This window comes from Gambusia affinis, linkage group LG21 (genome assembly GCF_019740435.1).
Source record: "Gambusia affinis linkage group LG21, SWU_Gaff_1.0, whole genome shotgun sequence".
In the NCBI taxonomy this organism is placed as follows: Eukaryota; Metazoa; Chordata; class Actinopteri; order Cyprinodontiformes; family Poeciliidae; genus Gambusia; species Gambusia affinis.
The window spans coordinates 8,082,290-8,098,762 of NC_057888.1; the positions used below are offsets into that span (position 1 = coordinate 8,082,290).

Here is a 16,473-nt window from a genome sequence, read left to right on the forward strand (position 1 = left end):
AACCTAATTACTTCATAGCTTTGCACAAGCTTAAACGCTTGTGCAAAGCTATGAAGAGCAGAAAAACAGTATGACATGGATTTTTTGTGTGTATTTTTAAAATCAGAATAATCCAGAAAAATGTGTTACATTAAGCAGCAATGACTATAGTCATTTCTATTTTTTTAATGCAAATAAATCAGTTTGTCAAGTCTGTCAGTACTGTAAAACATATGCTATATCGGCATATGTACACAGGTATAGCTTATCTCATAGTGGCCCATGCTAAACAGCAATTTTAAATTTTTTGTCCCATAAAAACAATTTTAAAAGAAGATGGAATAAGTTTACATTTTTTTCATGTTGAATTTTTTTATTGCATTAAAAAATTACTACAGTTTCTCAGTACTGAATAAATCTTCACACTGTTTATAAAAACTGAATGAAGACGGCAGTGAGCATATGTGACAAAAAGTGAACAGAACATAACTTCCCTCTGCAGACTTGAGCATCAGACAGACTAATTACACATCCCGGTTGTCTGCACCACCAATGAATTGTTAATACCTCTTATGACCTCTTTCTGTAAGCTACTTCCTGAATCCACCATCACCATGGCAGCTGTGTCGTCACTGTTGTTATGGCGACCGCAGCGCTGCTACTGCTGAATTTGCTAGTGCTCCTTCAGTTTCCCTCCCTCTCCTGCTCTGTTTGTAAAGCTTATCCCTATATGGCCTGCAGTTTTAAAGAGCAGCTGTTAAGAGGCAGATGCTGTAAACTAGAGTGAGTTTGCCCCGTTTTATATGCCCCATCAAAGTAAACACAGTGTGTCAGTGTAAGCAATACAGTTCCCCCCGTCTGGGTGCAAGACAGCATATCCTCTGGTTAGGTTTTTAGGAACTTGGCGATAAAGAAGCCGATGGTATCCGTGTCTGCCCTGCAGGTGAGGGGCACCGTCATGTCTGTCTGCTCCCAGCTCAGCTCAGGACTGAATCTCTGGAGGAGGCGCAGTTGCTCAGGTGACAGTCCGGCTCCCAGCATGCCCTCTGAACCGATGTGAGGTTCCTGGGAGACACGAGATGTTTCAGTGGCATCTCCTCATATCTTTAAATCTTTCCATGGTGTGAAAGTACTCTACCTGTGGCTGCAGAGAGAGGCAGGGGAAGGTGTTGAGGGCCCAGGCTACCTGCTCCTCATTCTCCGATAAAGTCACGGTGCAGGTGCTGTAGACCAAAACTCCACCTTTCTTCAACAATCGCACCGCCTGCAGCAACAAAGTCTAATTCAATTCAAAATAGAGGGAGATTAAATATTGCAAATGATATGATTTTCTCTAGAGTTTTTGTAGATGCTGATGTTTGCTTTCCACCATATATAACATTTATATGTAATCAAAGTTGAATGACAATCTCATGTGATCAGAGCATTTAATTCTCAATGTTTATGTAAAGTTTTATATATAAAGATTTTTTTGTATAGGAAAAAAGCTTTTTATGGCCATCTTTCATCAAGAGCTTTCTTCTCCCCATTCTTTACTGTTTATCCATTAATGTCCTCTAACAAACCATTGACAACTTTAGACAACTGCTATATTTATAATGAGATTAAATTAGATGGTTACAAGTTAAGAGGCATTCTAAAGTATTAAGCCACATTTTATTTGGAGGTGAAATTTTGTGTCTTCACAATTCTGCATTACTTTATTTTGTGCCATCACAAAAATTCCCACCAAATATTCCTGTTGTAATCTAAGATTGTGGAAAAAATTCAAAGTGTATGAATTATTTTTGCAATTAACTCCAGCTTGTTGGGAGCATCAACAATCTTAAATGTTTATCTAAAAATACTTTTTATAGCCAGCTGAATTTAAGAAATCAGAAAAAGGATTCCAATATTTGGAGTAATTTTATATCCTTACTCATACTTTTCACAGTTTTTCCCTCAGTCAGAAGTTGGGAAATTTCCCAAATTAACAAGCATCAGAAGGAAACAAAAGTTTTATCACAAAAACAAATGTTTGAACATCAATAAAACATGTCTGACACAAGCATAAGTACTTGCTTTAGATTCTAAAAACGTCCTAAAATGTCTTTGATGATTTTGCTTCATTAGACTTAACATCTTCTTAATGGTTTTATTCTCACTTGTCAAATACATCTTAGATTGGTTGACTATATCTTTAGAGAAATCATCTTATGGGCAGTGGACATTTTTCCATGTGTCAACAAATGGTCCCTGAGCAACTATTTTCTATCTAGACGCCAAATGTAATTACAAAAAGTAGCCCAAATCTAATTACTAATATTATAGAACTAATATCTTAATAAAACTTGGGAACAGACTTAAAAAAATATTTGATTTAGAGCTTGCTTCTGTCAGCCTAAAGGACACATACAAGGTATTCTTCAGAAGCTCTTTGTTTCACTTAAACGTGATTAGTGTCCAATGCTGTCCTCTACAGGTAAAAATGAGTAAACGACAGAAGTGTTGTATCCGTGTGTAGTAAGGCCTACAGCCTGAAACAACTTGCGCTGCAGCAGCGGGTAGGAGCAGATTTCCTTCAGGCTCCAGGTGCTGGCCATGATGGGCCGCTGACCCAGGCCGCTGCAGGGAGCGTCCAGCAGAACCCGGTCGAAACTCTCCGGAGGGAAAGGAGGTCCTGGAGTAATGGGAAAAGCACACTGTTTGTTATTTAACTCAACCAGAAACAAATAAAAGGCTTAAAGATGTCATGCTTTACCTTCAGCTTCCTGTGCTGGCTCATCACTAACAGCCTGAGTGCTGTTGAAGCAGAAAGCTTTGATGCTCTGCAAGCTCAGCATTTGTGCGTTTTGACGAATGCGGTCGATCTTGTTTCGGATTCTGTCCAAGGCAACAACTTCTCCCTGTGTGGGACAGTCAAGGAGGAATTCAATTCTAAAAACTATATACTCTAATTATGTGAAAATGTTTTTAATTATTTATAGAAAACAAGAGCGTCACTACAAGAAACATATATTTCAAAAATCATGTGCTGAAAGGGTCATAAAATAAAAAAAAAATAAAAAATAAAAAATGAAGAAATAAACAAGCAAAAAACTGTGAAGCCCCACACAAAGCCCATTACCCGTTCTCTAAATATCAGCAACAAGCAGGGGGTGCCCTCTCTTCATTCATCGACATACAAGCAACAGAAAACTTGCTGAGGAGCGACATTTTTTACTTAGAGTCCACATCAAAATCTACCAGAGTACCTTATCCCACATGAGGGCAGCAATGTGGCACGTCTTCCCTCCAGGGGCAGCACACATGTCCAAGATTCGTTCTCCAGGTTGGGGAGCGAGCACATGCCCCACCACCACAGAGGGAAGGTTCTGCAAAAAAGAAGGCAATGTTAGCAGATTATGCAGAGCAGGTTCAACTGGTGACAAGAAAGTTAATAGTCTTTATTAAATAAAGTCTGGACTCTGCCCGAGTTTATCAGATGACCAATTTATCATCCTCGCTTTAATAGGCTTTGACAGAAATACCTGCAGGAACACCATGCTGGGCAGAACACCGTCGAAGGAGGGACTCTTGTAAAGTGGATCCACCATCCGAACACCCACGCCTCTGGAAACACACGTCGCCATAGAGATCCATATGAGCACTGATGTACAGATATAAACACTTCTGCTTTCTGATTAAGTGTGTTGTATCTAGTATTTATTTCCTTGGATATAGCAAAGACTACATTTTATCCTTAAAGAATTATAATGGTTGTTTTACGGCTTTAAAATGTGTTGCAAGTCGGGATGTCTAACAAAATTAAAATAAACTGAGTTTTCTATTAAAAAACTGTGAGTTATAAATAGTAAAAACAGCTAAAGACCAGACAGCAAAAAATGCCAATTATTTATTTAAAGCTAAAGACTGAATATACTCAAGTTTATTATTTTATTTCTGCTAGAAGATAACTTGTTTTAGTAGCTAAAAGGAGAAAAATTGTGTAATAAGAAGTACCACATAAATATGAAAAGCTTCATGAAAATAAATGAGTATGTAATTGTAAAGTGGAAGGAAGATTATTCTTTTTTTTACAGATAGAAATCTGAAAATAAGATAGTGTGTTTAAGGGTTAGTACATAACCACTGCCCAAGTATGAAGACATTTTAGGCAGAGCTCTCATGAAATTCTAGATGCACTTAAATCTACAATAAAATCTCAACCCAACAGAGTTTTTCCACAGTCAATTTCTTATATCATTCACATTATCCTGAAACTTTCTTGGCTTGCTACTGGTAAAAAAAAAAAAAAAAAAAAAGAGAGAGAGAAAACATTCTACCACCTGGCCGGGGTTTCAGTGGCGAAGATGGACGAGCGATCCATCTCGGCAACTCCATTCCCCACAAACACCTTGTTTCCCTGGAAGCTTGTCGCTCCACGAGTGCACCTTCCTTCTAAATCGGAGAACACCGACACCATGTCTCCTGCCTTCATGTCTGAAGACAAAAACACAAGATGAAGAGCTGCTGGAGGACATAAGAAAGACAGTTGAAGTGATATTAAATACAGCTGTGTTACACTTGGGGCTGGAGATGATCCCTGGGGCGAAGACATGAGCTCCTCTGAGTACGGCGCTGCCACACTGAGCGCCCACCACCAACTCAGAGCTCAGCTGCTCCACCACCCTGAGGTTTCATAGGAACACATGCATTTCTTACATGTATTTCTATAGTTATTTGATTTCCAAGCTGAGGTTTTGGGTTCATGTCGAGTGCGAGCTGCGGAGACATTCAGAATTATGTCCCGGCATTCCTCGCATACCTCGGCCCGTCAACAGGAAGTAGCAGCACATCTGTGATTCGTGGGTGTGGAGCAATCTGGACAGACGGTTCTTCTGCTGACGAGCCGCATTTCTGCTGCTTCAGAAACAAAAATAAGTGCCTCATCTGTGACTCTAGTGGAAACTTAATACATGCAAATTCTCTTGCTCACCTTCTCGAGCTCTTTCTCCAGACTGAGCCTGATATCTTCCAGAGGAGCCAGGTGAGTGCTGGCTCGCACACATGTGGAAGAAGGCGGGTGAGACAAACATGCGAGCAGTTTCTGGAAACGACTTTCTGCCTCCTGGGGACCCACAGCAGCTAACACCTGGACAATTTACAGCCAACATGAGAAACACTTCATTTTCAGAACAGGTAGTTCAATGGGTTGGCATGGTTTCAGAGTTTTTAACATAGTCCAGTACATTTCCAACAGGGTTAAGGTCAGGATACCTGCTAAATGATAGTGTGCTTTATCCACTCTAAAACAAGATTCGATGTGTTTAGAATCAATGTTCTGCAGAAAAATTTCATCATGACTAAATGTCAACCTTGTAGCTCAGTTGTCTGCAATCTGCAGTTCGAGAGGCAGAAATGCCTCTTTGGTGCTTGCACAATGACCAACTGATGTTTTAAATATAGAAATATATATTTTTTTTTTTAACTCAGATTTTAGCAGGTTTTCATTGAATAATTGCATTGAGTTTTCACAATGAAAATTTCTTGCATTCTTTTCCACAATTAATATCCCATAGATAGTAATTTTCTTTATTTCAAAACATAAAAAGTTCTTAAAAGGTTCCATAAAAATGACAATACATTTTCTATAGTTGACATAAATCAAAAATTGTCAAAAATTGGATTTTTTCACAAGTTCATGTTACATTTGTGGTTCTAAATAGGTTGTAGTGGTTCTAAATAGGTTGTAGTGGTTCTAAATAGGTTGTAGTGGTTCTAAATAGGTTGTAGTGGTTCTAAATAGGTTGTAGTGGTTCTAAATAGGTTGTAGTGGTTCTAAATAGGTTGTAGTGGTTCTAAATAGGTTGTAGTGGTTCTTTGGATTGCAATGGCTGCAAAATCCTGATTTCGCTGCAGATTGGAGGTGAAGTTGAAGAAATAGGGACACTTTTTAAATTATTCTATCCACTTTGTGCAGACCCTAGTCATGATGCTATCACTGCCATGGTTGGCAATTGTTAAAGGCAAAAGGTAAAGGTAATTTTATTTATATAGCACATTTTCAGCAACAAGCCAATACAAAGTGCTTTACAGGAATTAAAAGGAAATGCAAACAAAATAACAAACCAAAGGAAAGAGCAAAAGAAGAAAAAGAATCTGATATTGATCTAAAGAATGTAAACTAGGTGCTCCTGCTCAGGGTTGCTAAGTATCCTCTGGTCTAATTCCATTTCTGGGTTGGAAGAACAGGAGTCTAAAAAAATAGTCTAACAATGTTTATCCAAAAGTGCCCTCTGGGCTTCTGGTCTCTGCATCTAAACAGTGAGTACCGTACTCTACAATTTCTGAAAAAATAAACTAAAGAGTCACTAATCTAATTCCTTTTCTGGGTTAAAAGTGAGTACTCCACAGTTTCTAAATAACTGATAATAATATAAAGATGAATCTAAGAAATGTATTATTGGTCTCGATAGTGAAAGCTCCAAAGTTTCAAAAAAAAAAAGAAAAAAAAAAGAGCTAAATTCAAAGTTTGTTCTATATCCTAAATGTTTAAAGGATTTATAGATTTTTATAGCTCCATTCAACTCTTACAAATATATTTAAACAAATTTTGATAACAGACCAGAAACCTGAGTAAATACCAAAAGCTGTCTTCAAATGATGATATGAAAACATCAAAGCATATTGGATCTTCTTTAAAAATGCAATTTGCCTCCAATTCTTAAATCATATTTTATCTGTGATTATTGCCCACTTTTTCACTGATCCCACCCAGGCCTTATTATTGTCACCCCTATTGACTCAACTGAGCATCAAAGTTAGAGCCTTTCTACTCAAATGGAGAAAACATGGACAATAGTTAACCTTCCCAGAGTAGCAAGATATCAAACTTACTCCCAAGAGTGCACTGAAAACGTATCCAGGAAAGATTGAAAAGAACTAACCAAAAAAAATAAAAAATACAATTACACAAGATGGCAGTTTTGGCATTTGTAGTTGCAAGCAGAATGTTATGTAAAAATAAGAAAAGAAAAAAAAATCACAACTAAGACAGAGTGCTTAAGCTCACAACTCAAGATTGTAATCCGTTTCCAAAAAAATACTTACCTCTTTGTTTAGGTAGACATTTCTAAGATATTCCGTCACTTCTGGCTTCAGGGAGATTTTTGGAAAGACTGACATTTCTCCTGTGTGCATCAGGTCAAGATTCTGTTAACAGAAACTGTGTTCAAAAATGCTGTTGGACATATCTGAAATACTGATAACCATCACTGACTGGAGACTTTTCTGGCAATCTATCAGAGACTTGACTGTGATAAATTATTCCTGCTTTGAATGACTCCCAGTACATAATTCAAAAACCATGTGTTCAATGGTTATGTTGATTTTTGTAATGATAATAATAAAAAAAATTGGCTCCAAGGTAATGATTTAATAACAGACACCTCCAACTTGTTTAGCAAGTTCGCTTTTTGTGAAATTTCATAAAATCAGCATTAATACTAAATATAAGCAGACAGACTTTGCCGAAATTTGTAATTCCATACTTACGGCATGGTTCTGGTCTGGTTGTTTTGACTACTACATCCGCATACGTCACTGAGAAAGTCACATGACAGAAAAACACCTCCCTCTCCTCCCGGGCCCCTTCTGTTCTAATGTTACAAAAGTTTTAAAGCCTGTTTTAGTTTCAACGCATTCCTGAATGTACTTATACATATTTCATTTATGCAATTTTTCATTACCGGGTAGGATATTTCCGGGTAGGATACTTCGGAGCCCGTCTCTGGTGAATTTCTCGTAATAAATAATAATAATATTTACATGCAAAGTTGCATCTATACGTTTTAAAATGTGTTTTTGACTGTACAAACCGAACATAGACGAAGGGGGGGGGGGGGGTCTAACGTAGGTAGTGTTACGTCATTACGTAACACGCTTATAAGTGAATAGTCGGGTCTGCTCTTCTATGAACAGCTAACTGGCAGAAGTCCTACCCAGCTGTGTGGACGCATCGTTCCGTTTAACAGCCGTTTGTCCGATTTGTTGTGTCTTGCATACTCTCTCGTTGGGTATATTTTAAAGAAACGGACGCGCATGGAGTCTTTGTTTTTGGGAAGGCGCTTTGTCGTAGAGAAAATGTGCAGTTAGTCTTAGCTACCGCAGCCAAGCTCAGACCGCCGCCACACAGTGTGGACAAGCAGGGAGCGGAGAGAAGCTAAAGGGCTGCTGTTAGTCGACCACCCCGAAACCGACCAGAACGATGGGCCTGATTTTCGCAAAACTGTGGAGCTACTTCTGCAACCAAGGTAGGTGTCGTGTTTGGAGGTTTTAAAAAAAAAATAGTAATGGCACTGTAAAGGTTCACTGCGAGCTCAAGTCTACCGGAGATAATGGAAGCCCGTTAGCTTGAAGTGAGCAGCAAGAGGCGCAACAACAGATGAAGGGGTGAATTATCTCGCCACGCATCTCTTCGGCTCTGAGTTGTCCTCTTCTTTGTTCGGGTTGAGTGACAAAACAACAACTAAAACTCTCAATGTGTCCATCCGATCCACCACTGCGGTGCTTAATCTGTTTAGCACGTAGTGGACGACATAATTACATTAAGTAAGAGAGCCTGCCTCGGTTTATCCAGTTTGTCAATCAGCTTTAATTCACTAACCAGGACACAAAGCACTACATAACTTATCATGGGCTTTCTAAGAGTTTGATGAGCTACATCAAATTGTCTACAGTGCTCCATTCATCGAAAAATGGCTAGTTTCGGGTTTTATTGAAGTTTTGAAAGTACTTGAACGCTTTTCCTGGCCCTAAAAAGTTGACATAAAAGATAGAAACTCCAAGATCCTCCCAGTGACCATGATACCTGTATATTAGCTGTGTAGAACAGCACACTGTACAACTTTTTTTATTAAGTCTTTTAAAACTTTGCTCACGTTATTACATAGTTCATTGTGGCGTGGCCAAGCCCTAAATCTGTTAGTTTCTTAAGAAGGACCGTGGTTTTATAATAAAGAACAATGTTTAATTGAAGATGACTTGAGCCTTGTCCTTTTTATGCGATACCAGAGTGACCTAAACTGTCTGTTACTTGTATGGAAGATAACATAACATTTCCCCCTACCTGAATACTCCTGGGGATCTGCTACATTCTTCCTTCACTTATCAAGATACTCAGTCCTACTAGGAAATATTTGCAGTATGGAAAAACAAACAGTAATGGTGTGGAAACTAAAGGTGTCCCACCCATCAAGTACCGCTGTTACAATGTGACAGTTTGCAATCTAAAAGCAGTATGTTTGTTAATCGGACTGCAGTCGCCAGTTAAGTTCCTCAACGACTTACCCAGTTAAGATCAGGTTGTTAAAGCTGCATCGTTTTAAAATAGAACAAAATAAAATCACAATATTCTATGATTTTTATGTGACTTCAGATCAGGGGTGGGCAATCCTAGTCCTCGAGGGCCAGTGTCCTGCAACTCTTAAATGTCTCTCTAGTCCAACACACCTGAATCCAATAGCTGAATCACCTCCTAAGTGCAGTGAGGTTCTCCAGAGTCCTGCTAATGACCTCGTTATTTGACTCAGGTGTGTTGAAGTAGAGATGCATCTAAATGTTGCAGGAGACCGGCCCTCAAGGCCTGGAGATGCCCACCCTTGCTAGATCATGGCAATGATGAAGTGGGTGTTTTTATAGTTGTTATTTGACCTTGAAGAAAATTTTAATCTAATTTCTCTCCAATTTCATAAAAACTACTGCTAATTGACTATTTTTGGGGTGGGGAAGGGGCTTTCTGGGGATGCAGACAACTGACTTGTGATTAATTGTATTGGTTTATTAGATCAAAATTATTTTTAATCAATTGATAACTTTCGCTTATACCTTCTTTTTGTGCTGTAGTTTGACCACCATACCAAAATGGGAAAGATAAACTGTCAGAGTTGGTATCGGATGCAAGATACACTTTATGTGGCTCTGTTTTGAAATGTAAACACTTGACAAGCTCCTTAAGTTTCACAGTGTCTTTTATTTATATATAAATAAATTGTGCATATTATGAAAATGTAGCCCTTGTTGTTTTCTGGAAAGACGGTTTACCCTCTCAATACAAGAGAAACATCCATTTTTTTGTTTGTTTTGTTTTGTTGTTTTTAAATGGTCGCTTATTGGTAAATTGTTAGTTGATCAATATGATTAGTCAACTTTAGATGAACTAATCAGTAACTTTCATCTGTAGTGGTTTCATTTTTGCAAAATACTTGGTTGCTACATTTAAAAGCTATTCTGATGATGGCTGTTGAGTTGTTTTATTGTGTGTATTGGGAAAATAAAAGCAATATTACTCTGAGCTGCTTTAATGAACCTGGGCTCAATTAAAATGCGTAAACATTTCCAGATTAATCATAAACAATAAAGTTATATTGTGAGACCTTAAGTTGTTGACTAGACTGACAGGAAACATGGCCACACACACACACACACACACACACAAAGGTTTCACATGAAACCATTACAGATTTTCTGAAACTCTGCTGCAAAAATATTGTCTGCTTCTTTTTGGGTGGTTCCAAAGAAAACAAAAGAAGTGGAGGTGAGAATAAGAGTGGATACGTGTGACTGGACTAAATCAAAGTGCCTGAAGGAAAATATTTTACTAGACTGGATTCTTAAAAAAACTCCCACATAGCGTGGTTAAAAAAGGCAACACATTGAGTTTAGGTGGCATGGAAGCAAGATTAATCAATTTGTATTGGCTAAGAACAGACAGGAACTCTTGGTGTAGCATAAACACAAAACTCTACATAGTTATTGCATACATTACATTCTTAATTGAGCTTTCTTAGGGAGAGACATGAGCTTAACTGCATTGTGAGTATTTCAAAGAATCTGCCATTAGTTACTACAGTTTGAACAAAAATAGCCCTGTCTTTTCCAGGGCTATTAAATTTCATAGTTTTGTGTTTCAGCTTTTTATTTTAAATTACCATAAGAAGTGTCATCTAATAGCAGTAATTTTATTTATTTATTTATTTTTTATTATTATTTAGACTGTTCACTACACACAGATTAGCTATGCTTATAAAAACTAAACCTTTTAGTGAAGTTTAAAGCAGGATTAGGTTTCTAGAAATAATATCCCAAACATATGAGTACAGCAGAACAGGGTACAGCTGTGCTGTAATCTGAGAAGCATATAAGAAAAGATGCAGAATCTGCAACAGGGATTTGTTAACAGGGCAATTCTTCACAAATATGGACTGTGTGGAAAACACAATTGTTGGGATAAAAAAAAATAACAATTCCTGTTTACAGCTTTTGACATGCCATGTACAGAAGCTTGTAAAGAAGGTGCTCTGGCTCAAAGCTGAACTTTTGTTTTGCACATTCAGAACACAACATCCACACAGTGGTGGTAGCATCATGCTGTGGGGTCCCACTTGTGTGTATGTATATATATATATATATTTCCTTTTTTTCCACTTACGGTAATTTTTTACTAGTTTTTATTTTTTCACATAAAATCCCTAGGAAGTCCAGGTTTGGTTCCAACATAGGAATATATGAGAGTTTAGGGAGTTCAGGGGAATACTTCAGTCAGACTGGAAAATAGTCAAAGATGAGAATAAAATCTGTTCCCGTTGTGTCTTAGCTTTATAAAACAGCAGGTGAGAGAGTTTGTGTTCATGCACACATTTTATCTGCTGGCATTGCTTGTCATCAACATATGGTAGCAGGCCATGAAGGAAGCAATACACAATATATATCCTGTAAAGGCGAGCATACTTCATCCTGACCAGCAGAACTTCCTTCCCTCTTCAACTCAGAGGGACAGAAATGTTCATGTTGGCCCCATTACTGTGTTTATTCAGCCTAAATCCTCCCTGTAGTTCTTATGAATGGTAAGAAGTGATGTCAGGGAAAACTGAGACAGGAAGTTCAGAAAGTGATTATTTTTTTTTAAATGTGGTGCTGTGGGTGTCGGGGGGGGGGGGCATTGTGTTGACTGAAAACATCACGTTTAGTTGGTTTTTTTCCACTCCTCTCTGCCATGTAGTGCTGTTACAGTAAACAGTGTAGATGTGTCTTTCCTCAGATCATAAAATAAATCCTGGCTTAACTGTTTTTGTCTCAGAGCACAAGGTGATTATTGTGGGTCTGGACAATGCGGGGAAAACCACCATCCTTTACCAATTGTAAGTACAATCTTTGAAACCATCCTGAAAACATAAACAAATTTTTTCCACTGCTCTTCTTTAACTTTTTTTATTATTGTATAGTCTGATGAATGAGGTTGTTCATACATCGCCCACCATTGGGAGTAATGTGGAGGAAATAGTGGTGAAAAACACCCACTTCCTGATGTGGGACATAGGTGGACAGGAATCTCTGAGGTCCTCCTGGAACACCTATTACTCCAACACAGAGGTGAGAACCACGCTACATTTTAGGTCAGCATTGTTCCAAACTTTTTCCCAGCACTTTTGTCTTGGGTTTTCATTTTCCATGTTCCTTCTCCTGAGTGGCAGCTGGTGTGTTCATTCAGAGCTCAGACTGCAGCAGGGGTCACTGATGTCAGCCGGGTGAGCTTTATCACAAAGGAGTCTGTCTGAGAGGCAAAGTTGGAGTCAGCTGCTGCAATACTTGGGATATAAAAGGACAAAAAAACGAACAGGAGAGGCAGATGTGTTGGGAACAATGCTGAAACACCACCAACACTTCTCTCATGATGGGAGTCTTTCAACAAAAGCTTTTTTTACATCTTGGTGCATCATTTATAAAAAATATTCTGATCTTTGTGCTTATCAGTGACAAAATTCTAAAGTTGAAGATTAGCATGTTCTTTTATAACTATTGTGAATTCAGTTAAAAAAAATATTGTGATCCCAAAGGATAATTACATATTTTTGTAACTCGTATTGTCCAAGTTTCTTCAGCATTATTGTAGATGCTGATGGCTGGGCAGGAGGGATCTCCTGTAGCAGTCTGTATTACAGCGGTTCTGAAGGAGCCTAAAGGAAACTGAAACTCTTTCTATTTACTTATTTCATTTATTTTTTCAAACTTAACATTAAGTTAATAAAAACTGTAACTGCACAAAAATTGGAAGCTTGTTGATTAAGAAGGTTTTTTTTTTCTTTTTAGTGCCCAGTTTTGGTAAAACATTATGCTACCAATACTAATTTGAGCAGTTTTTGATTTCACTTTAGGTGTCTAAGTCAGGAGCATTAAGTTTTTGTTTTTTCCTAAAATACTTTCAGGTTTATGTTAAAATAAAACTACAGTGGAGTAAAACCATCTTATTTAGATAATTACTGTTATCTCTTTTCAAAAAAAGGAATAAAAGGAACACACAAGTGTGCTGATATCGGTGTGGCCTGGTAGCACTTATGTTTCATCTACTAATTGCAATTTATTTTATTTTTTTTATTTTTTTTTTGAATGGGCAAAGTCAGCAGAGAATATCCTTGTTCATCTTTCACGTTAAAGTGGCTTTAAAACAAATGCAAGGATTTTTAAATCAGCACAGAGAATTCTTTTATATGATCTTGTTTAGGTTGAAGTTTTCTAGATTCCTTATTGCATCCTGGATGTATCCATCCCTTTGTTCAAGTCAAGTAGTCATGTTACCACCTGCTCATGATTGGTGTGATATTTACATGTTAAATACACCGTGTCAGGCCATTTGCAACTTCCTCTAGAGTCGATTTGATTTTAGTGCTGTCTCTTTCCATACAAAACATTTCTTTGGTCTCTGGTCATTGAGGGCTCCTATTTCTCATTCAGAAGAGGTTGTCCGAACAATTGGATATGCCCACCCATCGTGTTGTATTTAATTTCTTTAAAAGTCGCTCTGTGATTTATTTATTTTTTTCCTTTCTTTTTTTTGTCTCTGCAGTTCATTATTCTGGTGGTGGACAGCACCGACAGGGAGAGACTGGCCATCTCTAAAGAGGAGCTCTACAGGATGTTGGCTCATGAGGTGGGCAACGCTTCAAGAAAGAAATAAGCTTCACGTTTCTGTGCCATAGTTGCACCATTGTCAAGAACTTGCAGATTAGAAGCTGTGATTTAAGCTGCATTGTTGTCTGAATTGTCCCCTCAGGACCTGCGGAAGGCAGCTGTGTTAATATTTGCCAACAAGCAGGACATGAAAGACTGCATGTCGGCAGCCGAGATCTCCAAATACCTCACCCTGAGCTCCATCAAAGACCATCCCTGGCACATCCAGTCCTGCTGCGCTCTGACAGGAGAGGGGTGAGACTGTCTACTACTGGTTTTCAAACCAATCCCAGATGATTGAATAAAATCTGTCCTTCTGTTCAGAAAATGAAATGGAAGGAAAGTGATGCATGTTCTTTTTCTTGTTTGATAAAAATCACAGTCATGGTATACATTCAGTCCCTTTTTAGAATGATGCCACTAAATAAAATTCCGTTCTGACCAGAAGGGTCTGGGCTCATTTCCCAGCAGGACAACAACCCTAAGCAGCATACAGCCAGAGCTGCAGTGAAACTATTGTGTGAAAATCGACCAGCGTCCATTCCTGAGAATCTGTGTGGAAACTTGAAATTTGATATTCCGACACTCTCAAATTAATCTTTCCAGATTTACAGGCTTTTGTTTGTAGAACATTTTGGAAAATACACGTTTTCCATTCAATTGTACTACTATCACATAAAATCCCCAAAATGCATTAAATTTGTGTTAAAAAGATGAAGTTCAAATTTAAGAAGATTTTAGCTGTTAGACTGACTTTCAAAACTAAAACCAAGTCCACATTTTTTATACTTGTGGTAGATTTATAGTTTTATTTCATCCAAAATGTTTTCCAAAATGATGTAAAAAGCATATTTACTTAAGCTTTTTTTTTTTTTGCTTTTTTAGCCAATTGTTTCCACATTTGCATTGGAATTGTGAAAACATGTAAAAGTGACTCATGTTTTTCCATCACTATAAACTTAAACCTCATCCACAGATTCAACTCAGAATTCTGGTTATTAAGTTAAGATCACTTTACTCAGACCTGTGGCAGATTTGGGTTCAATTTTGGGCTTAACTGCAGGCCTTTGAATCTGTCTTGCTAGAAGAGCTGTTAGCCACCAGGTGTCTCTTTTTTCACTAAATAGTTTCTTTGAACTTGATCGTTTATGCATGTGTCAAGTCAAGATGCTAGCATTGTTATAAGCAGCTAACGGTGTCTGAAAATAAGGTTCTCTGTGGGCTTCGGGTCTTGAATCTCATTACGTCTCTTCTTTCTTGCAGTTTATGTCAAGGCCTTGAATGGATGACCTCCAGAGCTGGACTCAGATAGCCCCCCTGTCCTGCCATCAATGCCTGACTACCTGCACCTCTCCCTGATGAGGTGGCACACCATTTTTGTCTTTACTGGCTTCCTTTTTTTGTCTTCAGTGACGCAACAACAGACGCCACCGCCGACGGACCACAACAAAATCATTTTGTGGAGTCGGAGCTAAAACAAAAACTGCGAAGAAGGTTGTCAGTCAAGGACAATTTACACTACATACATATCATGTCGTGTTACATCTCATCAAGCTGAGTACTTTAAGGAAACTTAAATATTGTACAGCTTTCTTCAGGTCAAACGGAGGAGTTACACAGTATTATGAAAGCAGCTCCAATGATCATATTCACTCTAAGATGTTCTATTAATTTGACAATGTTTTTATTTGGTTCTCATTCAAAGCACAGATGTTTGTTACATTTTGTTTCAGATTCATAAGCTACAGTCATCATGTCTCACATTCATTTGGAGTTTTTAAACCAACTTGTTTTTTTCTTTTATGCCATAAATGATCCAGCCAATGTTGACATGCTAAATTTGGAAGATGGAAAATCACTTAAACATCAAATGGAAGCTTGGATTTAACAGTATTTCTCAGCATTTTATAAATGATGCATTGAGTTATTTAATTTTCGTTTTGCTCTAGTCATTTTAGTGAATAAGAGTTTAGCTTGTAGGCTTATTTTACTCGATCTTTCTCTTGAACTGTTTTTGTACAATATAAACAAAGGGATCAGCGGAAGCCACTATGAAACAGGTGCCAAGCGTTTACAGGAAACCATCACTCATGAACTGCTTGCACCGTCGGGTCCGGTGTCCCACCGACTCGATGTTTCAGCTCTGGTACTTGATGTTCAGCCTTAACTCAACCTCTCTAGTCTGCCTGATTCTTTTCCTCCTTCGGCTTGTCAAATGAATCCTTTACCATCACATCTATGCACGTGCCACTTTGAGAACTTGTTGTACAAGTTCAGACGTGGTCATATTTGGAGGTGCATGGCTTACAGTGAGCCTGAGTCGTCAGGCGGCCAGATAAACAGGAAGTTTAACCATGCACCAGTTAACTCTGCTGCAGGGAGGCTTCCAGCTGGAGCTCACAAAGCAAGGAAACGGGTCACATGCTGTGGTGACATCTCGTCTGCATCATGTACTGCATTTGTTTTTTCATTAAACAGTTGTTTTTGAACAAGTGTTCAGTCATCCTTTGAAGAGGGCAAGTCCTCTAT

At 38.2% G+C, this 16,473-nt stretch overlaps 2 protein-coding genes across 12 annotated transcripts; one reads left to right on the forward strand and one right to left on the reverse strand.

The window, feature by feature from the left end:
• Positions 1 to 150: 150 nt before the first annotated feature.
• On the reverse strand, positions 151 to 9,601 carry nsun6 (NOP2/Sun RNA methyltransferase 6). Of its 10 annotated transcripts, XM_044104314.1 has the most exons (13): positions 7,689 to 7,735; positions 7,495 to 7,598; positions 7,051 to 7,152; positions 4,937 to 5,092; positions 4,766 to 4,860; positions 4,523 to 4,629; positions 4,287 to 4,440; positions 3,489 to 3,570; positions 3,213 to 3,332; positions 2,720 to 2,864; positions 2,493 to 2,638; positions 1,118 to 1,243; positions 151 to 1,044 (listed from the first exon to the last, which is right to left on the reverse strand). In XM_044104314.1, the coding sequence occupies exons 3-13, from the start codon at positions 7,138 to 7,140 to the stop codon at positions 865 to 867; spliced, it is 1,401 nt and encodes a 466-aa protein (XP_043960249.1). In that variant the 5' UTR covers positions 7,141 to 7,152; positions 7,495 to 7,598; positions 7,689 to 7,735; the 3' UTR covers positions 151 to 864. The 10 variants fall into 10 exon arrangements, with proteins under 10 accessions (XP_043960249.1, XP_043960251.1, XP_043960250.1 ...); XM_044104316.1 differs by lacking the exons at positions 7,495 to 7,598; positions 7,689 to 7,735 and adding an exon at positions 9,289 to 9,601; XM_044104315.1 differs by lacking the exons at positions 7,495 to 7,598; positions 7,689 to 7,735 and adding an exon at positions 9,289 to 9,452 and having other exon boundaries at positions 4,766 to 4,857.
• Positions 7,893 to 16,433, forward strand: arl8 (ADP-ribosylation factor-like 8). 2 transcript variants are annotated; one of them, XM_044104318.1, is made up of 7 exons: positions 7,893 to 8,252; positions 12,077 to 12,137; positions 12,222 to 12,369; positions 12,471 to 12,524; positions 13,841 to 13,924; positions 14,048 to 14,199; positions 15,208 to 16,433. In XM_044104318.1, the coding sequence occupies exons 1-7, from the start codon at positions 8,207 to 8,209 to the stop codon at positions 15,254 to 15,256; spliced, it is 594 nt and encodes a 197-aa protein (XP_043960253.1). In that variant the 5' UTR covers positions 7,893 to 8,206; the 3' UTR covers positions 15,257 to 16,433. The 2 variants fall into 2 exon arrangements, with proteins under 2 accessions (XP_043960253.1, XP_043960254.1); XM_044104319.1 differs by lacking the exon at positions 12,471 to 12,524.
• Positions 16,434 to 16,473: the final 40 nt, after the last annotated feature.